Below are 27,630 nucleotides of genomic sequence, written 5' to 3'. Positions count from 1 at the left end.
GAGGAGATTCCAGGAGACAGACAGGCAGTTACTCCAGGAGAGCTGGACAGGGCCCCTCATAGAAGGTCCTTAACCCATCAGCAGGACCCATCAGTATCTGCTCCACTGGGCAACGAGGAACAGGATGAGCACTGGAAGAGCCTACAAAATGACCTCCAACAGGCAGGCAAGCCACTGGTGTGAATGTCTCTGAGCAAACAATCAGAAACAGACTTCACGAGGGTGGTCTGAGGGCCCAACGTCCTCTAGTGGGCACCGTGGAGCTCGATTGACATTTTCCATAGAATACCACAATTGGCAGATCCACCACTGGCGCCCTGTGCTTTTCACAGATAGACAGCAGGTTCACCCTGAGCACATGTGACAGACTTGAAAGGGTCTGGAGAAGCCGTGGAGAACATTATACTGCCTGTGACATCATTCAGCATGACCTGTTTAGTGGTCTGGGGAGGCATATCCATGGAGGGACACAGAGACCTCTACTGGCTAGACAACGGCACCGCAGGACTGCCATTAGGTATTGGGATGAAATCCTTGGACCCATTGTCAGACCCTATGCTGGTTCCTCCTGGTGCATGACAATGCTCGGCCTCATGTGACAAGAGGATAAAGGAATTGATACCATTGACTGCACCCCCCTCCACGCTCACTCACCTGACCTCAATCCAAAAGAACACCTCTGGGTGGGACATTATGTTTCAGTCCATCCGACGCCTCAGTCTGTCCAGGAGCTCAGTGATGCCCTGGTCCAGATCTGGGAGGCGATCCCCCAGGACACCATCATCTGATTAGGACTTTGTCAAGCGGAGTGGTTGGGGTTTGGGGGAATACAAACTACTGAGTACGATTTGGAGTTACTGCAATGAAATTTCGGCCAAATGGAGTCACCTGCCTGCCACATCTTCTTTTCACTTTGATTTTAGGGGTGTCATTGAATTCAGCCCTCTGTAGGGGCAATAGACATTGACCTCAACCAGACCCACTTCATCGCTATACATTTTGTTTATAAAATGGCCACATTGAATATGTTCAGTTTACAACTTGTTCGTCATACTAGGATTTGCAGACAGCCAAGAAGTACAAAAGGTCGCTGCCATTGCTGAGCTTCAAAGTTGCCAAGTAATTAATTGCAACATGGAATTCCCCGTATTCACCACTAGAGGTCAGTGTTGTAATACAAATGGGCTCGTAGTACTCGCTTGTCCACAGACCGTGGCTTCTGAATCGGAGGTGCGTTTCCACGAGTCTCTCTCACCATTTTCTGAGCTGAAGTGGCTCACGGGAGGCGTCGTGATCACCGGTTTAACTTCATTGCTCTTACCAGAATGTCGAGGCAGGCCGCCTTCAGCAGGGTGATCTGGTCAGCGATTGTCAGGGTGGTGAATCCTGGCAGCCTCTTTGCAAACTCCACGATCTTGATGATGCATTTGGTGGACAGTTCGCTGAATTTATCCCAAAGGCCCAGATCAAGCTGCACACGATGATCAGCACTGGAGTTCTGCGGAGAAACAAAACCCCGAGTGAGAAGAAATACAAAAAGACATCTCAGAGAAGTCGACCTGAGAAACTACAGCAATGGTACTTTGTATCCATGTTGCCCTTCATCAGTTGATTTGTCGCCATTCTAAGGACGCGTTCAAAAGTATCGATACCCATCTACATAAGATAGATAGATAGATAGATAGATAGATAGATAGATAGATAGATAGATAGATAGATAGATAGATAGATAGATAGATAGATAGATAGATAGATAGATAGATAGATAGATAGATAGATAGATAGATAGATAGATAGATAGATACTATATAATGTGATAGATAGACAGACAGATAGATAGATAGGGTCCGTTAGATGAAACTGACAAAAGTAGCTGGCAGCCACCATTCTTTATTCCATAGATCAGACTAGATCTTTACTTTTTATGTAAAAAACATCCATCTATTATCCAACCCGCTATATCCTAACACGGGGGTCTGCTGGAGCCAATCCCAGCCAACACAGGGCGCAAGGCAAGAAACAAACCCCGGGCAGGGCGACAGCCCACCGCAGAGCACGCGCGCGCACACACACACACACACACACACACACACACTAGGGACAATTTAGGATCGCCAGTCCACCTAACCTGCATGTCTTTGGACTGTGGAAGGAAACCCACGCACACACGGGGAGAACATGCAAACTCCACGCAGGGAGGAAGCGAGCCCAGGTCTCCTAACTGCAAAGCAGCAGCGCTACCCACTGCGCCACCCTAAAACTTAACATATATTAAAAAACTAAAACAAAAAACAAATTCTTTTATATCGAGTATTTGCAGAGTATACTGTACTAGAGATAGATAGATAGATAGATAGATAGATAGATAGATAGATAGATAGATAGATAGATAGATAGATAGATAGATAGATAGATAGATAGATAGATTAATCCCAAGGGGAAATTCACATACTCCAGCAGCACCTTACTGATACAAAAAACAATATTAAAGATTGATAATAATGCAGGTAAAAAACAGATAATATCTTTGTATAATGTTAATGTTTACCTCCCCCCCGGGTGGAATTGAAGAGTCAATTCGGAGTCTAGCAGGAGCTCCGAACAAGTGTCCTTACCAAATATATCCCAGAAACAGGGAACGTTTGCATAAGTTAGCGGAGATATGGCCGGCGGTGTGCAGGATTTACACACCACACAAACACTCATTCAGGTTTTTTTTAAATATATATTTGGCACAAGATGGAAAGTGATACTGCCCTCACAGATCCCGAGTCAGAAGCCCACCTCCATGAAGAGTTTGCACGTTGTCTCCATACGCCAGATAGCGGGAGAAGGCAGCTCAACACCCCAACCACCAACCCCCCACCCCCCCGTTAAATTCCACAAGGGGAGCTCCTTGAAACGTTGCGACTGTTTTCAACGAGGTCCTGTCGCGTTAATCCGAGGCCATTGCAGGAGACGCGCGTGGTTTCACCCACTCAACGACCATTGTGCTAATAAAATTTTAAAAAAGACTCTCACATCGTTACCTGAACGCCATTACTTTTGCTACGTTTCTCAATTTAAACTAATTAGGAAATGAACCCCTTTAAAGTCCAGCCCTTTGTTTTGGACCCTCCGGTGGAACCGAACAGTAATGCAAAACTAAAAAAAAAAAAAAAAAAACACTCTTTAAAATCATTCATTTAACCCCCCTGCTATAATGAAAGCCACTAAAATGTCAAATTGCATATCCCCCAAATGTTCTTCCTCGAAGATGGCCGAAGTGCTCCATCACAGCCACTCCTGTATTGCCTTCTCAGTACGTCCTAATTTAGCTTCATTACGTAGAATGTGACTGACATTATTATTTGTAAAATAACGGGGACGTTTTAGCTATTAAATGACGTCACGTTTTACGTTCTAGATTTTTTTTTGTTAAGACGTTTTTTAGTCTCGCAACTGTTGGAGTTGTCAGAGGCGTAGCTCGAGTTCGTGCCGCTCGGGACGGGGCGGGGCTTCAATTTGCCGCCCTCCAACTTATCTGAATATGTTAACCTACTTAAATAGAAAATTAAAATAACGTATGGTGAAAAATTAAGATCAATTTTGCATAGATTTATTCATATATAGAGAAATATAGAGCAATCATTTGTATATTATATATATATAAAAATGGAATGGGTGGGTCGTCGGGTGGGCCTTTTTTTCATTCCGTCGTTTTTTCGACGTTTTGAAAATGTAGAATGATTATTTGATTTTTTTGTTTTTATTTGATCGTGTCTATGTAGCCGCCGTCGTAATAAAGTATCGCTAAAATCGTCATTTATCGTAATTTATTTTTGACGTATAACGTCGCCGTCGTCGAGGTCAGTGATACCAGTGCAAAAAATCTGCTTACGGTTGAAAGACACGCCCTACTCACTGGACAGTTAAAAACACCAATCAAACTAACGATGACATCAAGTATTACCCAATCAAAAGTAGGAAAGGAGGCATCTTCATAAAATGCATGTGGGATGATTTGCATGAGACGCTGCTTTAAAAAAAAAATGATAAAAAAAATACGGGATAAATCCCGTCCAGTATTGATTCAAAACGGGACGCGCAATTTCATTCTCAAACGCGGCACGATTCCGTATTTTAAAGGACGGGTGGCAACCCTACAGTGCCAGGTAACCACCCATACAATCAGATTGTGATTCAGACTAGGAATGCAATGAATGTAATTACCCCGATCTACATACAAGGCGAAAGTCTTGCAACATTCAAAGATGATGGTTTGGGATAAGTACACCATAGAACATAAAAGAGCTTATGAAGCCTTGAACCGAAAAAAGCAACATCTCAGAGATCGTAAAAAAAAAATAGGAGCTAATGTCGTTTTACTCGCTGTAGATTTTAGTGAAACATTACCAGTTATTTCACGAGGGAGACCAGCACATCAACTCAACGCGTGTTTAAAATCCATGCTTCTCCCACGCTCGGTTATATGTCGCGTGTTCTCGGGTAGGTGCAACAAAAAATGTATACATTTAAGCATGTAATGGGCAAACAAAAAATGAGGTATACCCGAAGGCACTGCAGTAGTACTCAATGTAACTTTACTTCTTAAATGTTAATGTTTTACTGTTTAATAATTTATACGCTTCTTATATGTTGTTCAAATTCTTTTATCAAAATACCACTGACAGCGCAATGCACGACAACATCGAGTGAATACACCATACGCATCCGCCCACGGCTGCCCTGCTGTGCGCAGATACGAGTTGATTCTACAATAAAATAAAATAAACATAAAAAGATAGTAGACGTGACGTACTATATGTGTACCACATTTGAAGTGTATAGGTGCAACGGTTTGCGAGCTACAGGTCATTTAAAATCCTGGACAGACACACAAATTGCCACGGTAGCAAATTACAGAAGAAGATTTTACTGTTTAATAATTTATATTTATATGAAATGTGCTTCTTATATATTACTTCATATTCTCATATGATAATGATGTTAATGTTTATATTGATTTCTGTGTTATTAAAACTGCATGTATGTGTGTATATGTATGTATATATATATATATATATATATACTAGCAAAATACCCGTGCTTCGCAGCGGAGAAGTACTGTGTTAAAGAGGTTATGAAAAAAAAAAAGGAAACATTTTAAAAATAACGTAACATGATTGTCAATGAAAGCCCGTTTCACTCAGTAAGTCTTATGTGTGTGTTTATGTATGTGTGTGTATATATATGTACATGTGTATATGTAGATATGTATATATATGTATATGTATATAAATGTTTATGTGTGTGTGTATATTATATATATAATATATATATATATATATATAAAAGACAGCAACAGTTATAACAATGACAACACAATTACATTGACAATCATGTTACGTTATTTTTAAAATGTTTCCTTTACTTTTTCATAACCTCTTTAACACACTACTTCTCCGCTGCGAAGCGCGGGTATTTTGCTATATATATATACGAGCTGTATATACCCGGCGTTGCCCGGGGCAGAAGTAACCTAATCGGTCAAACACTTACATATATACCAAAGTAAACCTAATCGGTCAAACAGTTACATATATAAAAAAACCGAACCTAATCGGGCAAACAGCTTCATATATACAGAAGCGAACCTAATCGGACAAACAGCTAATCTATATACATAAGCAAACCTAATTGGTCAAACAGTTACATAAATACAAAAGCAAACCTAATCGATGAAACAGCTTCATATATACAGAAGCAAACCTAATTGGTCAAACAGTTATGCATGTGCAGAATAATTTTACAAAGATTATGCGTGTTAACAATCATTAAAAAGAAAAGATTAAGGAACTCTTCTTCTATATGTGATGAAGCTGGATGAAGCTGACTTGACGAAGACGTAGGTGGCATAGATTGGTTTTTCTAAAACAGAAGAAAAAAATGAGTATCTATTATTATTTTAAATTAGAATGAAAATGAGAACCTTGATTAGAGATAGATTATCCGTATTAAAATATGTGCATGAATAAACTTTTGCTAACTCTCTAGCAAAAGTTTATTCATACAAATTGGCATGGGATGGCTTTGTGAAAAAGTAAAAATTAGATAAAAATAAATTGAGAATGCGTACTTCGATTTGACTGAGATTATCTGTAATGATGAAAAAAAAGTTTAGTATGTTTTTTTTTCCATACGGGAAGGATGTAAAACCTTACATAGGCACCCTTCAGCCCGTACTGAAGGGTACTGTCAGATTGTTACTGACTAAAAAAACACCCTTTTTATTCCACAGCTACCCCAAAAACCACTATTAGGCATTACTTTGGGGTGGCAGTAGTTTAGTTATGAAACAGCTGGGTCCTGAAAAAAATCTGTCTTATTAGTGGCTTCATCACATATAGAAGAACAGTTCCTCAATCTTTTCTTTTTAATGATTGTTAACACGCATAATGTTTGTAAAATCATTCTGCACATGCATAACTGTTTGACCAATTAGGTTCGCTTCTGTATATATGAAGCTGTTTAACCGATTAGGTTTACTTTGGTATATATGTAAGTGTTTGACCGATTAGGCTACTTCTGCCCCGGGCAACGCCGGGTATATACAGCTCGTATATTATATATATATATATATATATATATATATATATATATATATATATATATTATATATATACATATATTATATATATATATATATATATATATATATATATATATATATATATATATATATATATATACATATATATATATATATATTATATATATATATATCTATATATTCACACACACTATATATATATATATATATATATATATATATAGGCCTAAACATAAACAAATACCACTGACTCACTCATTACGAAATCTCCCGAACCATGAGGACTTGGGACTTGAAATTTGGAATGGAGGTTACCCTTGGTCCACAGGTGCTCGCTAAGAAACGGTTTTAACAATTTCGTGGTCCAAGTGCGAAATTTCTGAAAGTTTTTTTTTAGACCCGTTTGTATGTCTGTCTGCTTTCACGAGAGAACTACTTAACGGATTTAGATCGCGGGTTTTTTTTTTCTATAATTTGCTTGAACATTCCGTTGATTTTGCGACTTTCTCATCCTGCTAAGTATCATAGTTCGCTTGCGGTACCGATTTATTGGCGTGAATCCGAGACAGACTCATCGGGCTGCCGGGAAGAGGGTGGGGCCCTCCACACTCATGCGTCTGCCTCGGGTAGTAACCTTAACTCCGCTTAGTTAGCGAAGGAGAGAACTATTTAACGAATTTATTTTCTATAATTTGCTTCAACATTCCGGTTGATTTTGTGACTTTTCTCATTGCGCTAAGAATCAGAGTTCGCTTGCAGGATCGATATATTCGCACTACAGTACAGTAATCTGAGACAGAGGCTGCGGGCCGAGGGGAGGGGCAAGAGTGACGTCAGGAGTAGAGAGCTGGGCGGGGCGGGGCCTCCTCACTGTCCTGTTTCACTAATATGCGGGCGAAGCCGCCGGAGATGGCTGGTTATTTATAAGCGTCAACTAGACAAGAATATCGTATAGACGCACTGATAAGCCCGTTCTAATAATTAGTTTAATATAATTACGCTGAGAAAACCACAACCGGCGCAGTGTACAAGTGATAGGTGGGGACGTTTTCTGCGCGGAGCAAGAACGCATTCTGATTGATAACGAAATGAAATTATAAATTAGTTATCTTCCTAGAAATTATTATCAGTGTAATGTTTGTTTATTTTTGTTATTGCCTCATAAATTTCAACTGCTGTTTCTGATGCCGTCACAGAAGGACAGTCTGAAAATTATTATTGAAGCATTTGTGGATAAACAGCAGGGAATTTGACTTTTTTCATTCATGCATGATATTTTTCCCAAACCTTGGTGCGTACACATGAATTGTACTGAGCCTTTTGGCCATTAATGCCTCCCCCAAAAATGTGCCGCCCCCTAGCTACGCCACTGGGTGTTGCAGGTGATGGGTGTAATAGATCAAGAAGAAGAGGACAGGAAGATATGGAGCAAGATGATCCGCTGTGTCGACCCCTAACAGGAGCAGCCAAAAGAAGAAGAAGAAGAAGAACTATTGATGTTGTAACTGGGATAACAGAATAATTTCTTTAAGTCTCTAATCAGCCAATCACAAGGCAGCAACTCAATGCATTTCGGCCTGTAGACCTTGTCAAGATCACCTGCTGAAGTGCAAAATGGGCATCAGAGCAGGGAATAAAGCAGACTGAAGTGACTCTGAACGTGGCATGGTTGGTGTTGCCAGGCGGGCTGCTCTGAGTATTTCAGAAACTACAGAGCTGCTGGGATTTTCACATACAAACATCTCTAGGGTTTACAGAGAGTGGTCTGAAGATATCCAGTGGGTGAATATGCCTTGTTGATGCCCATGGTCAGAGGAGAATGGCCAGACTGGTCTGAGCTGATAGAAAGGCAACAGGAACTCACATAAGCACTCATTACAAGTGAGGTGTGCAGAAGAGCAGCTCTGAACACACAACACGTCAAACCTTCAAGCAGGTGGTCTACAGCAGCAGGAGACCACACTCCTCGGGTGACACTCCTGTCAGCTAAGAACAGGCAACTGAGGTGACGACTCACACGGCTCACCAAAATTGGACAATAGAAGAGTGGAGAAATGTGGCCTGGTCTGTTGAGTCTCGATATCTGCTGTGACATTCAGATGGTGGGGTCAACAACATGAGAACAGGGATCCATCCTGCCTTGTATCAACAGTTCAGGCTGCTGCTGCTGGTGGTGGTATCATGGTGTTAATTGATCATTTTCTTGGCCCACTTTGAGCCCCTCAGTACCAGCAAAGCATCATTTAACTGCCACAGCCTACCCGAGTATTGTTGCTGACCATCTCCATCCCTTTATGATCTTCTGATGGCTCCTTCCAGCTGGATAGCGCGTCACGTCACAAAGCTCAGATCATCTGAAACTGGTCTCTTGAACATGATGGTGAGCTCACTGGACTCAAATGGCCTCCACATTCAGCAGATCTCAATCCAGTAGAGCACCTTTGGGATGTGGTGGAGCGGGAGATTCACATCATGGATGAGCTGCTGATAAATCAGTAGCCACTGCGTGATGCCATCAAGTCATCCCTGGGGAATGTTTCCAGCACCTACGCTATGAAGAATTAGGGTAGTAGTGAAGGCACTGGGGGGGCGGGGGGGTCCAACACGGGACTAGCGAGGCGTACCTAATAAAGTGGCCGGAGGGTGTGTGTTCTGACAGAGTCGGGTCTGCTCTTCCAAGTGACGCATAGGGCAGTAAAAGCCGAGAATTAAAGAATCTCGTTGTTAGTGCCGCTTTAAAACAGTAACATAGACGTATCAGTTGTAGATATTGCACAACTATTTGTGTTCCTGACACATTTATGGTGTTTGGAAACAACCCCTTTGGAAATAAAAATAAAAAAAATCGTCCAAAATACATTTTTTAATAAAACAGAAAAAGTGAATGTTGCACTTTGTTCTGATGTGATGTATGCAAGAATTCAACAGAACTAATACTCCAGCTGTAAAACAAAAAAATTCTGAAGGAGGAATGTCGGACTTTTATTTGGAGGGCCGCACATGAATGTTGAGAGACGGGCGTTGATGTTATGGCCAGTTAAGTCAAGATGGCAGAGTGTAAAGGCTTATAAGTTATAGTGCTGGTTACTGACGGCTGTCTCACTGCCCCACCATTGTCCTTCCTGAAGATGGAGATGACAATCCATCCCATCTAACATTTACCGGGCAAAGTGACTCTGACTTTGTGGTCGTTCTTATTACCTGGCAGCCATGCCACCTGCACTTCAGAGGAGGTCATCCACCTGACACTCAGCATGTTCAGGCCCGGCCAGGACTTGGATGGGAGACCATTTAGGTTGCTGCTGGAAAAGGTGCTGGTGAGACCTGCAGGTGGCACTTAAACCTGTGGTGTGAATGTGGACTCCAATGCCACCAATGCAGTGCCAGGAGGGACACTGTGCTGTAAAAATGGCCCCTGTCCTTCGGATGAGATGTTAAAACTGAGGTCCTGACTCTCTCTGGTCATAAAAGAGCCCTGGGCATCCTTTGTGAAGAGCAGGGTGTATGCCGATGTTCAGGCTAAATTACCCACCATGGTCTCTTCATTCTGGACCCCTCATCATGCCTGGTCTCTGATTAGCTAGCTCTCTCTTTCACCACTTCACCACTAAACAGCTCACTGGGGTGGTGTTTGAAATGGGCATTGGGAGGTATTGTGTGATGTGTATGGGTACCAGGTAAATGAAGAATATGGGTGCAAGATGAAGAATATGGGTACCAGACGAATGAGGAATATGGGTACAAGATAAATATGGAATGTGGGTACCCAATGAGGAATATGGAATATGGGTACCAGATGAATGAGGAATATGGGTACCAGATGATTATGGAATAGGAGTACCAAATGAGCAATATGGGTACCACATGAGGAATACAGTATGGGTACCTGATGCATAATATGGGTACTACATGAGGAATATGGGTACCTGATAAATATGGAATGTGGGTACCAGATGAGGAATATAGGTACAAGACAAATGAGGAATATGGGTACCAGATGAATATGGAATATGAGGACCAGATGAGCAATACAAGTACCACATGAGGAATATGGATACCTGATTAGTAATATGGGAACCTGATGAGGAATATGGGTACTAGACAAATGAGGAATATGGGTACCAGATGAATGAGAAATATTTTCCATATTCATCTGGTACACATATTTCTCATTCATGTGGTACCCATATTCCATATTCATCTGGTACACGAGTACCAGATGAGCAATACGGGTACCACAGGAATACAGTATGGGTACCTGATAAGGAATATGGGTACCTGATGCATAATATGGGTACTACATGAGGAATATGGGTACCTGATAAATATGGAATGTGGGTACCAGATGAGGAATATAGGTACAAGACATGTGAGGAATATGGGTACCAGATGAATATGAGTACCAGATGAGCAATACGGGTACCACATGAGGAATATGGATACCTGATTAGTAATATGGGAACCTGATGAGGAATATGGGTACTAGACAAATGAGGAATATGGGTACCAGATGAATGAGAAATATGTGTACCAGATGAATATGGAATATGAGTATCAGATGAGCAATACAGGTACTACATAAGGAATACAGTATGGGTACCTGATGAGGAATATGGATACCTGATGCATAATATGGGTACTACATGAGGAATATGGGTACCCGATAAATATGGAATGTGGGTACCAGATGAGGAATATAGGTACAAGACAAATGAGGAATATGGGTACCAGATAAATATGGAATATGGGTACCCAATGAGGAATATGGAATATGGGTACAAGATGAATGAGGAATACGGGTACCAGATGAATATGGAATATGAGTACCAGATGAGCAATACAGGTACCACATGAGGAATATGGGTACCTGATGAGTAATATGGGTACCTGATGAGGAATATGGGTACTAGACAAATGAGGAATATGGGTACCAGATGAATATGGAATATGAGTACCAGATGAGCAATACGGGTACCACATGAGGAATATGGGTACCTGATGAGTAATATGGGTACCTGATGAGGAATATGGGTACTAGACAAATGAGGAATATGGGTACCAGATGAATATGGAATATGGGTACCACATGAGGAGTATGGGTACCTGATGAGTAATATGGGTACCAGACAAATGAGTAATATGGGTACCAGATGAATATGGAATATGAGTACCAGATGAGGAATATGGAATATGGGTACCAGACAAATGAGGAACATGGGTACCAGATGAATATGGAATAAGGCTACCAGATTAATGAGGAATATGGGTACCAGTTGAATATAGAATATGATTACCAGATGAGCAAGATGGCACAGTGCTCTGTGTATAGGATAGATACAGATGGTACTCATGTGGCCAGCCTACATGAACAGCTTCTTTTCACACTCACCGTTGTGTATTTGCCCAGCTGGCACAAGGATGGGAAGGTCTCCTGATGTGCCTTGCTGACCTTCTGGACAAGCTCCTCCAGCTCGGAAGTCATCTCGTAGCTCTCCTGGATTACCGGCTCCTCCTTGATTTCCTTCTTTTTCTTATTCCTGTCGTTGCGGACCGCTGACCAGCCAAGTTCCAAGGTGGGCAGAGAGAGAGACAGAGAGGACAGAGAAACAGAAAGAGATTCAGTAGGCACTTCAGGCCTGGCTTTCCTCATTAGTCACAGCAGTCCTAATCTCAAGCCCACTCTCCCCAAAGCCGTGTCCTAAAAATTCTTTCCCGTTTCGTTCTGGTTCCTCTTCCGACGCTTCAGTTTCCCCTGTCTAAATTTCTGTATTCCTTGTGCTCTCCATTAACACCCCTTTCCCCCCTCCCATCTCACTTCCTTCCCCTCAGGATATCCATTAATAGTTCCTGGACAATGCATTCCATGGGACTGTCCAGCGTTGCTTGAGCAGCACAGGGCCCATCGGGTGGGAGGGGGGGGGGGGGGGGGGGCGTATGTGAGGGTTTGTATGCCCAGTGGGCACCTTAGCTTTATAGTTGCAGATGGGGACATTAGAAGCACACTTCAACTGAAAGCTTACCAAGTCAAAGGGACACCCAAATATGCACACTTCATTCATTTTATAGCGCCTTTCACAGAGAGTTTTTGGGGGTATTTGTTTTTTTTATTATTATTCTGCCATTCATGAGCACAGGTTATTTTGGGGCAGTTTAATGTGCTGGCAGTGGCAGGGCTGTCACAAATCACATTGTGGATGTCACAGGTGGATAAAAGTAAAGAAGGAACAAGAAGTAAAGGACCTCCTGGGCACCCCAAGTGACATCCCACTTGATTCCACTTACTTTCCGGTTATGAAGACAGATGAAAATTTTGGGCCCCTAGAGTCACCACCTGCTGATGCCCCCTGGCTGGCTATTTGCTCCTCCTCTTCCTCCCTTTTCATCTTTTTCTCATTCCCCCTCCCCTTCTCCTCAATTTTTTGTCCCTTCCCTGTCACCCTTTGCACTTTCACTTCTTCATTTTGTGCTCCTTTTCCTTGCCAACTGTTCTTCTCCCCCTAATCAAACCAGCTTTCCCTGTCTCCTCAAGCTCCAAGACTGGCCCAGTGGGTCGATATGTACCCGCCAGCATAGACCGGAGGACATTTGTGACAGATTTTGGTGTCATAGTGGCTTTATAGGACACTGAGGTGCAGCACATTTTTTTTTCATCTAAGGGGTGCCACCTTAGAAAGAAGAAATGAACTAAGAGTCACTGCCCCCCAGGTAACTCACAGGTGGCAAATGAGAAGGGGGGGGGGTGAGAACTGGCATGCTGCCCATACATACAAAACTGCCCAGTGCCAGAGAATTGGGCACCTTGTCACTAGAGTCAGTGAATTTCATTAAGTGGGTCAGAATGCAGGAGGGGTGATGGACATCCTTAAAGTGCACATAGGGTTTCCGAAAACAGAGACAAGAGGGGCACACAGACTGGCACCAATTAGGACTCCTATATGACATAGACTTAAGGGGAATATACGAGCTGGTGATAATGACACACAGGGGATTTTAAAGGTGCAGTGCCCACAGGAGGGTATGGGCTGGCACAGAGAGCTTCCTTCCAAACTGTACACAATTGTATGAGACTCTAGGAGGTTTGCAGCAGGTGTGAACAGTGCTACCTTACAGGTGGCGCAATGGTAGTGCTTCTGCTTTGCAGTAAGGAGACTGTGGAAGATTGTGGGTTCGCTTCCTGGTTCCTCCCTGTTTGGATAGCGCTTTGAGTACTGAGAAAAGCGCTATATAAATGTAATGAATTATTATTTTATTATTACATCCCGGGTTGGCAGATGATGGGCAAATGGTGGGCTACACTAGTGCCTCCCTTACACCCACCTCTTTATTATTATTATTATTAAACTCACCAAGAGTCTCATTTGAGCTAAAACTGATCCTTGGTGGCACAGCACTCACTTTGCTGCCTACCTAAATTTTGCAGCAAAGAGGAAGTAAAACAAATGGTTGGCTTACAAGTCATGTCTTTAACTTATGGACTGGATGAAGGGTGGTACTGGAAGTTGGGGAGGTGGGTGACATACTCTACCCTTTATTTATATCCAGTGTCTCCAGATATGTATGGAAATGGCAGGTTACTGGCACAGAACTGTCCACAGGAAATTGACTGGCAGCCTTGCTATACTGGCAAGGGGTATGAGGGCAAAAAGGCTGGGTCAACGGGTATGTAAGACAGACAGACAGCATAATGTAACAAAGCCTATATGGGATTGTGCTTAATTTAAAAACTCCATTTTCATATAGCAACTTTCCTAGCATTCGAGTTAGCATGACAGGAAATGAAATAATGGGTGGCTCTTCATAATGTGTGAGGACCATCCAGTGACAATAATGGTGACATTCTGGGAGAGGTACTACAAGAAAGAGAAAGTGATCTGCATTTCCACAAGTGACAGTTTAGTGCCACCCGGATCCAAAAAAAAAATACAACTTTTGCATTTGGGAACTTAAAAATGTGGCAGTGGGCTGTAATGCCAAGTCACCAATGCAACATTCAAGACGCCAAGCACAAAGAAATAAACTGGTACTCACGGTGGTAACCCCAAATAACAGAGCAGCACCTGCACAAGGCAGTTATCACTAAGAAAAGGTGCAACCGTCTAGTGCTTCTCTAAAGGGCCTTTTGACATTTGTTACTATTTTATATTATTTTCAGAATAGACAGACAAGCTCACAGAGATTATATCCGTAATTTGAGGTAAAATGGTTATTACAGGGTATGACCACCTGGTGGCAGTGCGCCAGATAAACTTTTTACCCTTGTAATGTGGATGATGCTTTGCGTTTCCCAGCATTCACTTATCAAGACGTTCATTTTCTAGCCTGCTTATTTAGTTTAGTGTCGCGGGGGCAAAAGCCAACCAAAGGAGACCTGGGAGCTAAGGCAGGGTTAACTAGCTCCAACAGAAGGTGCCAGTCCAATCACACACACAGCGACACACTCCTGGCATTCAATACATTTTAATAATACTAATAACACTAATACTAATACTAATACCACTACTAACAATAACTGCACATGAGCTTTAATGGAAAAATATTCCAATAGCATTTGGTTTTGTAATCCATGTGCAACCCAACTTCCTTGACGCTAATATCAGTCATTGCAGATTATGACCACTTGGTGGTGCTGCACCACAGGAATAACTAGACAGAGTCTTTCTGGTTTGTCTAGATTTTAAGAAGGCAATACTTGCTTTGTAACTGTTAAATAATTTACTCAGTATTTAAACATTCTAGTTTTTTTAGAAGTTGTGCTGCTTGAAAGCTAATTTTTTATTGCAAGGTTTGACCACCTGGTGGCACTGCAACTAATGCAACTTTTGCCTTTATTATGCCAAAGAGATTGTTTAATATTGAAATTATGTCTATAATATAGTGCCTTTCACATCTATCTATCTATGATATACTGTACTGCCTTATCTATCTATCTATCATATAGTGCCTTATATATATATATATATATATATATATATATGATATAGTGCCTTATCTATCTATTTTATAGTGCCTTTCACATTTATCTATCTATCTCTATCATATAGTGCATTTCCTATCTATCTATATATCTATCTATCAATCATATAGTGCCTTTCCTATCTATCTCTCATATAGTGCCTTATCTATCTCTCATATAGTGCCTTACCTATCTATCTATATATCTATCTATCAATCATATAGTGCCTTCCCTATCTATCTATTATATAGTGCATTTCCTATCTATCTATCTATTTTATAGTGCCTTTCACATTTATCTATCATATAGTGCCTTATCTATCTATCATATAGTGCATTTCCTATCTATCTATTTTATAGTGCCTTTCACATTTATCTATGTATCTGTCTATTTTATAGTGCCTTTCACATGTATCTATCTATCATATAGTGCCTTTCACATGTATCTATCTATCTATCTATCTATCTATCTATCTATCTATCTATCTATCATGTAGTGCCTTATCTATCTATCTATCTATCTATCATGTAGTGCCTTATCTATCTATCTATCTATCAATCATATAGAGCCTTATCTATCTATCTATCTATCTATCATATAGTGCATTTCCTATCTATCTATTTTATAGTGCCTTTCACATTTATCTATCTATCATATAGTGCCTTATCTATCTATCTATCTATCTATCTATCTATCTATCTATCTATCTATCTATCTATCTATCTATCATATAGTGCCTTATCTATCTATTTCATAGGGCCTTTCACATTTATTTATCATATAGTGCCTAATCTATCTATCTATCTATCAATCATATAGAGCCTTATCTATCTATCTATCATATAGTGCATTTCCTATCTATTTATCTATCTATCATATAGTGCCTTATCTATGTATCTATCTATTTTATAGTGCCTTTCATATCCATCTATCTATCCTGCTTATCCAGGTTACTGTCAAGGAGACGAGAGCCTTCAAAAGCAGCACCCGTTGTAAGGTCAGACACAACCTCACCCCTTCTCAATAGTTTAATATTTACATTTTATTGTTTTCTTGCATCCTTTTATAGAAAGCTATGCCAGCAATGATCAGTTTTGCAGCTCAAACTTTGTGGAGGTGATAGTGGTCATTACTGGGTATGGCCACTGGGTGGCACTGCAGTTAATGCAACTTTGGCCTCAAATCATGTCTACTTTTCCTACAATTCCTCCCATCCATGTTCTAGGCCTGCTTATCCTGTGTCGTGTTACAGGGGGCTACACCATGCCTGTCCATCTCAAGACCCTTACACTCACACACGTCTGTCCTCAATCAGTGAGTGCACAGGTACAGTTTATTTCCGTGTATATTATTCGCACAGGGTTTCTTTTATAGAAAGACATTGTGGCAGTGGTCAGTTCTGCTAGTCAAGCTGCCTGAAGGTCACATTGTCATTACTAGCTGTGCCCACTAGGTGGCGCTGCTCCAATGGGCTCCTCACATTGACAATCCCAGGGACCTTTTTTTTTTTTTTTGACTTTCCTGTCCTAGAATTCAAGCTCATTGCTTTCTGCGGAGCTCACCTTCCTTTGACATGCCAACTTCAAAGCACTTCTGCAGGCGGCAGTACTGGCAGCGGTTCCGCGTCACCTTGTTGATTTGGCAGTTTTTATCACGGTGGCAGGTGTACACCATGTTCTTCTGGATACTCCGGCGGAAAAAGCCCTGAAAGAAACAAGTTGGCATAAACTTTAGTGCCACTTCTCTTTCGTTAATTTTTTTGGCACACCCCCACCTACATTCTTAACACCAGCTGGACCTCACCTTGCAGCCTTCACAGGAGCTCACGCCATAGTGGTACCCAGAGGACTTGTCTTGGCACACAAAGCAGGGCTTGTACACCCGAGGTGGAGGAGGGGGAGAGGGAGAGCTGGGCACCATCTCTTCTGAACTGGTACTCTGGGTCTCCACCGCTGGAAAGAAAAAGCAGTGACAGGTTACTCAGAGTGCCCACCCCATTAAATGGCCAAAAAAAAAATGAGGGTGCTTTAGGAATGATACCAATCCAGCCATATCTCCTGCATAACATGCTCACCCGTCCCTATTTTTACATGAGGTGGGCAAAATATGCCAACCCCCCAGTGACCTCATTAATGGAATGTGCCAACCACTCTGCCTTTGCCTCCTTTCTCCCCATTTTGTTTTACTCTTCAATCAGCCCCCACTTCGTCTCCCAGCTGGCAAACTGAGTGGTACCACAGTATGACTAACGGCGCCCCCTAGTGGCTACTCTTAGAATAAAGAAGCAGGGCGTTTTGTGATAGACGGACTGGCAAGTCCAGAGCTGGCATAAACAGCTGCTGCTAAGAACTACAGGAACCTCCCAAAGGGTGCCCACCTGGTACTCAAAGCCCCCCCTTTGTCAAATCTGGACCACCTAAAAAAAGGAGTGCAAAGGGTCTCTCCATATCGCTTGGATGTGGCCCCCCCTTGTGCCATCCTGTGGACTGAGGGTGGTGCCAGTGAGTTTGCAGACGCACTTGTGTGAAGGGCAGCAACCCTGTGAAATAGTTGGACGGCGCCTTCTCTCAACCGAGCATAACTGACATTTTCACACGTCGGTGAGGACCGGCTGCCCCCATTCCCAGGAACGCGTGTGTTTGGGCAAGGCGGGGGAAGAAAAAGAAAATGAAGAAGAAGAAGTCTGTCACCAGGGTCTGCTGGGCACACTCTGGCAAAGAAAAAATGGGCCCCACAGGGATGGCTTTTGGGGACACCTCTATATGCCAGTCTGCTGAGAAACAGGAGACAAAAGCCCAGTGGCACTGGGGTGAGGACTAAAGTGTGACCTGAACTGGCCACAGTGGGGCACACACAGCAAGGGTGAGGGTGCCCATACCTGCTAGCACCCAGGCACCGAAATGTCAGCTCTCTCTCTCTGTGTGCGCCTTTTCATAACACAATTTCAGCACATTTCCATATTCTGCTCTTTTCTTTCTTTCATATTTCTGCCTATTTGAATATGCATAAAGTTTGCATGTCAGAGCTATTTGCATGTTTGAATATGCATACGCTTCAGGCATTTTGCAAATTTCAAGGAAAACAGCATTTCTGTTCAATTTCTCCTCTTCTTTCTAAATTAAGTTGGACACCCGATTTTTCTTTTTAAGAGGTTTTTCCAGTTTGGGATTGTAGGTAGCTGATGCAGGGCAGGAAGCAATCCTGGGTGGGATGCCAGTCCGTCACAAGGCCAGTTTAAGGGTCACCAGTTAGCCAAACATGTGTGTGTGTGGAGAAATGTGGAAGAAGACGGCGAGTGTGGACTCAGGATTTGAAACCCTGAGGCTCAAATCCCACTGCTGACACCACGTGACTACGAGCAAGTCACGTCACCTGCCTGGGAAAACAAAGGAAATGTAAATGGCTGCCTGACAAAATGTCATAAGTCACCTTAGATTAAGGCGTGAGTGGAGTCGTGACAGTAAAAAAAAAAAAAAAAAAGCCCCCACCCAAAATGAGAACTGGACCTGCTGTGACACACAAGGGACTAGCAAAATAACTCGGCATCCATGACATTTTAAGAACTCCAAGCATTGGCTCTCGAAACTTTCATGAAGACGCTTGAAAAATGGGTGATCCTATAATCAGTTTGTGTTACAAGGACACCATTTACCTCCAAGCAACATCCGTCCATCCATCTTGCTAACCGGCTTATCCAGAACTGAATCACAGGGGAAGGGGGAAAGCTGGTGCCCATTGGGCACACGGAAGGAACAACATCCGGGCACCAGTAGGGTGAAGACACACATCAGCAGATTATCAGAGCCACACTTGGCATCCCCTAACTTGCTTCACATCTATCTATCTGTTATATAGTGCCTTTCGTATCTATCTATCTATCTATCTATCTGTTAGATAGATATAGATATGAAAGGCACTATATGATAGATAGATAGATAGATAGATAGATAGATAGATAGATAGATAGATAGATAGATAGATAGATAGATAGATAGATAGATAGATAGATAGATATGAAAGGCACTATAGGATGGATAGATAGATAGATAGATAGATAGATAGATAGATAGATAGATAGATAGATAGATAGATAGATAGATAGATAGATAGATAGATAGATAGATAGATAGATAGATATGAAAGGCACTATAAAATAGATTGTTGTATAGTGCCTTTCATATCTATCTATCTATCTATCATTATATAGTGTCTTATCTATCTATCTATCTATTTGTTAAATTATTGGGGCCACACTTTGCATCCCCTAACTTGCAGGTCTTTGGGCTAAAGAGGACATGGAGGAGAACATGCAAACTCCACAGGGGGAGCAACAGGGACTCGAACCCTCAAAGCAGCACGAGAAGCCATTTTAGTGAACGACACTCAGACAGGAGGCTGAGGACACACATCGTTAGACATCAAGAGCCCAGTCAGCACCACCGATCCACCCAACTTGCATGGCTTTGGACTGTAGTGGGAGGCCCATGTGGACATGCAAGAGAACATGCAAACTCCACACAGGGAAGTGGCGGGGACTCGAACCTCAAAGCACCATGGGAAGCCATTTTAGTCAACATCATGGAAAGCTGCTATCAGGGTTATTATATTTTGTAAGAAACGCCATCTGACAGTGTTGCTGGGAGTTTATGTTTATGAAATGTCACAATGGTTGACATTTCAAAACTGCTATTCTGTCCATCTTCTACGTAGCCTTTATATGTTGCTGCTTCACCTTTTCACTGTTGTTATCCACTTGCATACTCATGACAAGTCAGTGCCACACACACACACCTATAATCATGCATATTGGGCCAGGGGTGGCATTGCCAATTAACTTAATGTGGGTGGGTAAAAAAAACAAAAAAAAAAAACAAACACACACACGGGCATGGGGAAAACATGCAAACTCCACACAAGCCAGAATTTGAACCCTGCTCTGCAGAACCCTGAAGACCACCCTTCAGCAAACCCTTTTCAGGTACCAGGAAAGTAAATGCAAAGCCACCAGTCCAGCATGTCACATTGTGCTATAAAGTGCCAGACCTGAATATGCTTTGGGACAGCATCACTCTGCCCATACTGTACACCATACAGCAGTCAGGTTACACATTTATCCAAGGTGACTTTCAAATTTATCTAAGGTGACATACAAATACAGAACACGTCACAACTGTTTAGAGGTGTTTGATTAGAGTAAGAGCAGTTCCTCGTTGGTTTATACAGCGCCTTTGTGGTAACTGTGGCACCGTCCTTACTGCATATACGGTAGCATTGCAGTAGAGGGAGCCAGAGAGCTGCTTTTATTAAATACATCCTGAAACCTGCTTGGATCCCAGGGGTTTGGGTGGAGCCTATCCGGGCAGCACTGGGAGTAAATGGTGGAAATGTCCTTGGGGGTCTGAGCCCACTCAAGCACACCCCCCTACTTACATTAACTTGGCCAGCGCTTTATAAAACACAAGCTCTGAATTTTACAAACTCCATCCATGCATTTTTGACCCCGTGTATCCATCACAGGCTCACTGGGAAATGCTTAAAATTTAAAAGCACATTTTTCTTTTTTAATATAGTGCCTTTCAGGCAATAATTAGAGCAATTCATGCAGCAATATCAGGCAGATGGCCTTGTATCAGAACTCGTTTAAGATCTTTTTTTAAAAAAACATATAGCGCCTTTAACGGTGAGTATCATTCGATTACCGAGACAGACATTCATCCATCTGATGGACTGGTGCCCCCTTCACGTGTTGTTCCTGCCTTGCTGTGTTAGGCTCCACCTTCTTTTCTCGGATTTAGAAAATGGATGGATGTTACGGTCACGTGGTTTCCCGATCATCATTTCGCCTGCGCGACCCAATAGACTCGAGCTGCGGACCCCCACAGCTCCAGATTGTAGCTTTATGTTATACGTCGGTGATAACGGCCGGTGACACTTTAATTAAGATTAGGGTTGGTGACACCCCTGGTAGACCCCGCCCTTCTCCCGTCATCACCAGTACTGTGGGGGGTGTGACCGCGGCCCCGCTTATGACCAGGCGCTCTAGTGTATCCCACCTGGAACCCTTAAGGGGCGTCTCTTGGCCATGCCAATAGATAGTGGCACGACTGCTCTAGTGACAGACATTGTCCGCATGATAATAGATCTGCTTTATGCACCCTCGGGACTGTGCCAGCCTCACTGTGTGTATGCCAGGCGCAGACATCCTTAGCGGACTTATCTGACTCAAGGCAAGTAAACCAGGTGACCAAAACGTGCGATTCAATTGGCTGTCCAGCGGAGATAATAAATCGCAGAGCTCTGCCACTGGACCCCACTCGTGCGCCCCGTTCTGAAATGTCTACATAGCTACTTTCTTCGTTACCACAACCAATCAGGCTGTAATGTATGCACACGATTTCATGATTCAGTCCCATGTATTCGTAAAGCACGGTGGCTCAATCGTTAACAACAACAACATTTATTTATATAACACATTTTCATACAATGTAGCTAAAAAAGTGCTTTACATGATGAAGAAAATAAAAAAGACAAAGTAAGAATTAAAATAAGACAACACTAATTAACATAGAATACGAGTAAGGTCCGATGGCCAGGGAGGACAGACGCTGCTGCTCCCTCCTCGCTTGGCACGCTCTCTCTGGTATCCTGAACGGACATTTCGGTTTCATTTCCTGTTCGCAGTTGGTGCCTTATGGGTGCGTGGATGCGTGTTAAATCATCGCTGCATGTGCAAAATCTCACACTTGTCCAGCTGTACGTATACTGGGACGCTACAATGAGAAGCGAGTAAAAAATAACACTTCTGAAATTATTCCCTCTTTCACACAACGCACATTATAGCTTATGAAACACTTTGTGGCTTGGGCAGGAATGCAATATAACAGTTTCAGATGCGATTAATCCAGTCCGTAAGGCCGCGGGGAACGGAGCCCACTCAGGCGGCACTGCGCGTAAGGCAGGAGCAGTTTGTGCGCAAACTCGAACTCTTACATCAATGTCCTAATTCACTTATTTCTGTCAGAAAATGCTCTACCTACCACGAACACTTTGCTTCCATTGTCTTTTCGGACTGCACTATTCAAATTAATTTAATTCTCATGCCAAAAACAATGCCACTGCTTAATGTACGTTTTTTTTTTGTTTTGTTTTGTTTTTAATGGGAGGGAAACCATGGCATCCAGACAGGAAATCCGAAGAGAACAGGCGATCTTCACACTGACACTGACACTGACCCCGCCATTAGACTAAAGCCCACCAGGATTGCTGCACATGAGCCACCACCGCAAACTCCGGCTCTGTAATGGCGTTGTACTGGGCTGTCTGTTTCCTTATTGAACCGTCGCTTCCCAACAACACGCTTTATTACGGGGAGGATTCTATGCATGTGGAGTTGGTTCTTTAGGCTTTGAGAAACTTCCTAATAAAATCTTCACTATGTGCAGCATCCAAACATATTTAAGAAAACCCGACGTTAGCCGGTGTGTTCAGCAGTTCTCAAACTGTGGGGCAAAAAAGGGGGCCCGAATGTTGCCATATGTGGCGTAATTTCGCTATTCGTAGGGAAATTTTAAACTCGTAGCGGTGTATCGGCAGCAAAAAAATATAGGAATAAATTTTATTAGAGTTTCAAAAAAACATTAGGGGGGCGCGATTAAAACTGTTATGAAAACTCGGGTCGCAACTACTTAAAGGTTGAGAAACGCTGATCTAGTTCACAAATCTGTTATCCGCTATTCTTAGTTTGGAACCTGATGCTGGTCTAAACAAATAAAGGCTCTTTCTGGATCCAATTCATATGGGTGGTTATTTTTTTGAACCAAAACTGATCTATATGGCATCGTTCTGAAGAAACACTTTGACATATGTTTTCAAGTTTTTTGGGTCTCATAAAAACTCGTCAGCGCACCGTTACGGATTTCCACGTCTTTTATTGATTTATAAACGTCCGAATCACCCGGGAAATACAACATAGAGATACAGCGTGAGGCTTGGGCAGCACTGCGCATGTCAGGCGGATGAGCGCGCACCCTGACAAATAATACGAAACGCTGAAAGCGTCACTCCTCGGACCTAACTACGCGGAGGTCTTACCGGTAAGGGTCCTGCAAAATGGATTCTAAATAAATAAATAAATCAGAAAATAACCTAATGCTCTGTTTTATTTGAACAGATCGCGTGTGTAACAGTGTAGAACTTGAAGTAGGCCAGGAGCTCCCTAACGGTCCATTCCGCCCATATGAGTAACGGCAGTTAGCGTGCGTATACTGGCACTTCGCCCCGCAAGCTTTCACACTTCTTATATAAAACCAACGTACGCGTATCAACCTATATATTTTATTCATTAATGACAACCGGTGTATAAATCTGAACCAATGTAAATATTTACGAACCTATCTTTTTTTTTTCCTGAACGGCCTTCATAATTTTTATAATAATAATAAATTTTATTTGTATTGCATATATTGTTACAGACAGCTGGAGCTTTCTCCCCCGGTCCTTTCATAACGGAGGCGTCCGGGCCGGGTAAGAAACCCAGCCTCCGGTCACGATATAAACATTTATATTTTATATATATATATATATATATACACACATACAGAGAGAGAGATCAGTTTAAAACTAATTAAATAATTAATATTTAATATACACAACCTCTTTATATATACAAATATACTAAATTTATCTGAGATGGGGAAAATAGAGAATCTGTGCAAAAATGGGACCCTATCAGGTGAAGACCATCAGCTGTGTTTCTTTCTGAAAGGTTTCCCTTCGTGGGACTTTATTTATTGACCGCACCTTAAGTGAAGTGCCTCAAGGAGACATTTTGGGAACTTGGCACCGTTACGAAAAGTTGTTGGCCACGGTGGGTTTAGTCGGTGATTGCCCTTACCCATGACATGACAAATAATCCAGAACCCGTACATTGCGATTGAAGCTTAATAATGCAAAACTCCCACCGTGTCTTAAAAACTGAAAGGCGTCTACCTTTAGTCACGCGCAGTGGAAAAGTAAAAGACCTTTGACAGATTTTCTAACTGTATATATGCGCCTGTCACCTTAATAGCATTCCAGATTTTAACATATTTTTACAAAAGAACACAATCGATGCACGCACAATATGAAGAAGAGAAATTCAGGGAAATGAAAGCCGATACCATGAAGTGCGCATGCGTCGTTTTAAATCTCGGAAGTTCGTTCCTAGGCGTCGGGAATTTGAACCTGAACCTGACTTTTTGAGAGCTGGGGACCACGAGAAAAGAATCCAGCCTCAAAAATATGATTATAGTTGGAATAAGCAACCTTGAAACAGCATGAAACATCTCTCCATATGCTGATATTACCAATCCCCATTTTATCAAAGTTATATAGGGGTAACTTTGACCCCTCGTATGTTGTATGCTCAACTTCAAGTACTCCTGTTCATTTTTGCTAAAGACACCAATTGCTTTGATCTTTATCACGGTGTAATGTCTAGGGCAAAATTTGGTCCAAAAATGGCATAAAAATGACGTTTTATCAGGTCTAGAGGGTCAAAAATAGGAGCGAAGCCAGAAAGGTTCGGCGTCTTGTATTCATTCACATCAAAGATGAGTCGAACGGTATATCAAATGTGGGGGTTATACAGGCGAGTCAAGAGGCGCTGGCCAATAAAAAACGAAGTGATTTCAAAAAGCGTACGGAAGTAATTCTTATGAACACAACTGGTTTAATGAAAACGCCGCCCTTATGAAGAGCCGTGCGTGGCGAGCACCCTGTGAACCTAAGCCTACATAAAAAAATACACACACACACACGGTTACAAAGCATGAGGTAAAAACTCTCCATGACAGCTTCATTTGATGTAAGGAAGACAGTTAAACAATTCGGGTCTTCATTTGATTGTCTGGATTGCGCAAACCGACGTCATTTGACGTCGGGGTAAATCCACAGACATTATGTCCGCTGTATGCGCCTACCCATCAATGGAATTTTCCTAAAATATATTTTAGGGGGGTTAGAGTGCGGGGTTCAAATCCGAAACCTCCTCGCCGACTATACGCCAGATAAAACAAACGATTTACCGAGAGACTTTAAACATAACGTGAACAATGTTTGTATTATCCATATGGAAACTAATACTTTAAAAACGTAACGCCCGCCCCTCACTCGAGAGAAGTTGCTGTTTCAGTGATCATCCATCGATTATCCAACCCGCTATATCCTAACTACAGGGTCATGGGTGTCTGCTGGAGCCAATCCCAGCCAACACAGGGCGCAAGGCAGGAAACAAACCCCTGGGCAGGGCGCACGCGCGCACACACACACACACACACACACACACACTAGGGACAATTTAGGATCACCAATGCATCTAACCTGCATGTCTTTGGACTGTGGGAGGAAACCGGAGTACCGGGAGGAAACCCACGCAGACACGGGGAAAACAGGCAAACTTCACGCAGGAAGGACCCCGGAAGCGAACCCGGGTCTCCTAACTGCGGCATCTTTTTCTAATTTTCCAAATTTGCAATATAATTAATGTTAAAACTGAAAACAGAAGGTGCTAATTTTACGTTGTAGTAAGGGAACCAGCGCTACTCACTGCGTCACCGTGCCGCCTTCAGTGATCATCCAAAACTTAATCCTCAAATTCCCAGAAGGGGGAAATTGCGTCAACCCCCCCCCCCCCCCCACCCCCCAACAAAAAAAAAAACTCAATCTAGAGATAAAAACTAACGGTATGAATCATCACTCATAGTGAGCTCCATCATTGGGAACTCTGGGTGCGAACACCAAGTAGATGTAAACTGATTTAGCGGACTTCTTAATGTAAGATTGTTTGAAAGGTACGTTGCATTCGACGACACATTCCGGGTTGTTTTCCGGCTTGCACCTTGGCTACCGAGGTGGGTTTCTGCCCCCTGCTCAACACTGGACTCAATATCAAAACTGGAGTTCGGGAATGGATGGATGGATGTTGAGCGCACCCATATTTGCATTTGTTTGCTTAGAAGACCCCCTCCAAAAAAAAAAAAATATATATCCATCCATCCATCCATTTTCCAACCCGCTGAACCCGAATACAGGGTCACGGGGGCCTGCTGGAGCCAATCCCAGCCAACACAGGGCACAAGGCAGGAAACAAACCTGGGCAGGGTGCCAACCCACCGCAGGGACACACACAAACACACCCACACACCAAGCACACACTAGGGCCAATTCAGAATCGCCAATCCACCTAACCAGCATGTCTTTGGAATGTGGGAGGAAACCGGAGCGCCCAGAGGAAACCCACGCAGACACGGGGAGAACATGCAAACTCCACGCAGGGAGGACCCGGGAATCGAACCCAGGTCCCCAGATCTCCCAACTGCGAGGCAGCAGCGCTACCCACTGCGCCACCGTGCCGCCCAAAAAAAAAAAAATATATTATATATATATATATATATATATATATATATATATATATATATATATATATATATATATATATATATATATATACACACTCCAACATCTGTCTGTCTGTCTGTATGTCCGCTTTTTTACGAGATACTGTAACTACTTGACGGATTTAGATCGAGTTTTTTTGCATAATTTGCTGGAACATTCCAGTTGATTTCGCAACTTCTCTCATCGCGCTAAGAATTATATAACAGCAGTATATTTACATTAATCCGAGACAGATGCTGCAGGGCGAGGGGAGGGGCAAGCGTGACGTCAGGAGGGGGGGAGCCGGGCAGGGCGCCCCTCACTGTCCTGTTTCACTTCTACGGCGAGGAAGTGTATATGATTGTCATACATGTGCGCATGGGAGGCAGCTGAAGGGCTTGGATGAGGGTAATTCCACTGGGATGTGTCAGAGTGCACAGACTCTTTTTCTCGCTTCACAGGTAATTCCGCCTGGCTCTGATGAAGTCAAATCTGGTTCTGACCCCTTTGACGTCACTTTTGGGGTCCGAGCCTGTGGATTAAGACCCTTCCAGTTCCTTCCCCTCTGATGTCATTTCTTTGCCCGAGCCTATGGATGAAGACTCTTGCAGTTCTGGCCCCTTTGAGGTCACTTCCTATACTGGCCTTTAAAAGCCGCCACCTTTCCCCT

At 42.6% G+C, this 27,630-nt stretch overlaps 1 protein-coding gene and 1 long non-coding RNA gene across 3 annotated transcripts in view; both read right to left on the bottom strand.

The window, feature by feature from the left end:
- Positions 1 to 27,630, bottom strand: part of rarga (retinoic acid receptor gamma a) — a 121,807-nt gene that overhangs the window by 22,690 nt on the left and 71,487 nt on the right. For both annotated transcript variants that reach the window (XM_051925079.1, XM_028798578.2), the window contains exons 2-5: positions 17,349 to 17,497; positions 17,108 to 17,249; positions 11,982 to 12,145; positions 1,322 to 1,498 (exon numbers count right to left, since the gene is read on the bottom strand). In XM_051925079.1, the coding sequence (XP_051781039.1) occupies positions 1,322 to 1,498; positions 11,982 to 12,145; positions 17,108 to 17,249; positions 17,349 to 17,497 (632 nt within the window). The remainder of the gene's footprint in view (positions 1 to 1,321; positions 1,499 to 11,981; positions 12,146 to 17,107; positions 17,250 to 17,348; positions 17,498 to 27,630) is intronic.
- Positions 12,687 to 13,915, bottom strand: LOC127527207 (uncharacterized). Its single transcript, XR_007934515.1, has 2 exons — positions 13,849 to 13,915; positions 12,687 to 13,695 (listed from the first exon to the last, which is right to left on the bottom strand). It is a non-coding gene; the product is annotated as an uncharacterized LOC127527207 (long non-coding RNA).

The sequence above is a fragment of the Erpetoichthys calabaricus genome, chromosome 3 (assembly GCF_900747795.2).
Source record: "Erpetoichthys calabaricus chromosome 3, fErpCal1.3, whole genome shotgun sequence".
Lineage (NCBI taxonomy): Eukaryota > Metazoa > Chordata > Cladistia > Polypteriformes > Polypteridae > Erpetoichthys > Erpetoichthys calabaricus.
This window is presented reverse-complemented; position numbering and strand designations above follow the sequence as displayed.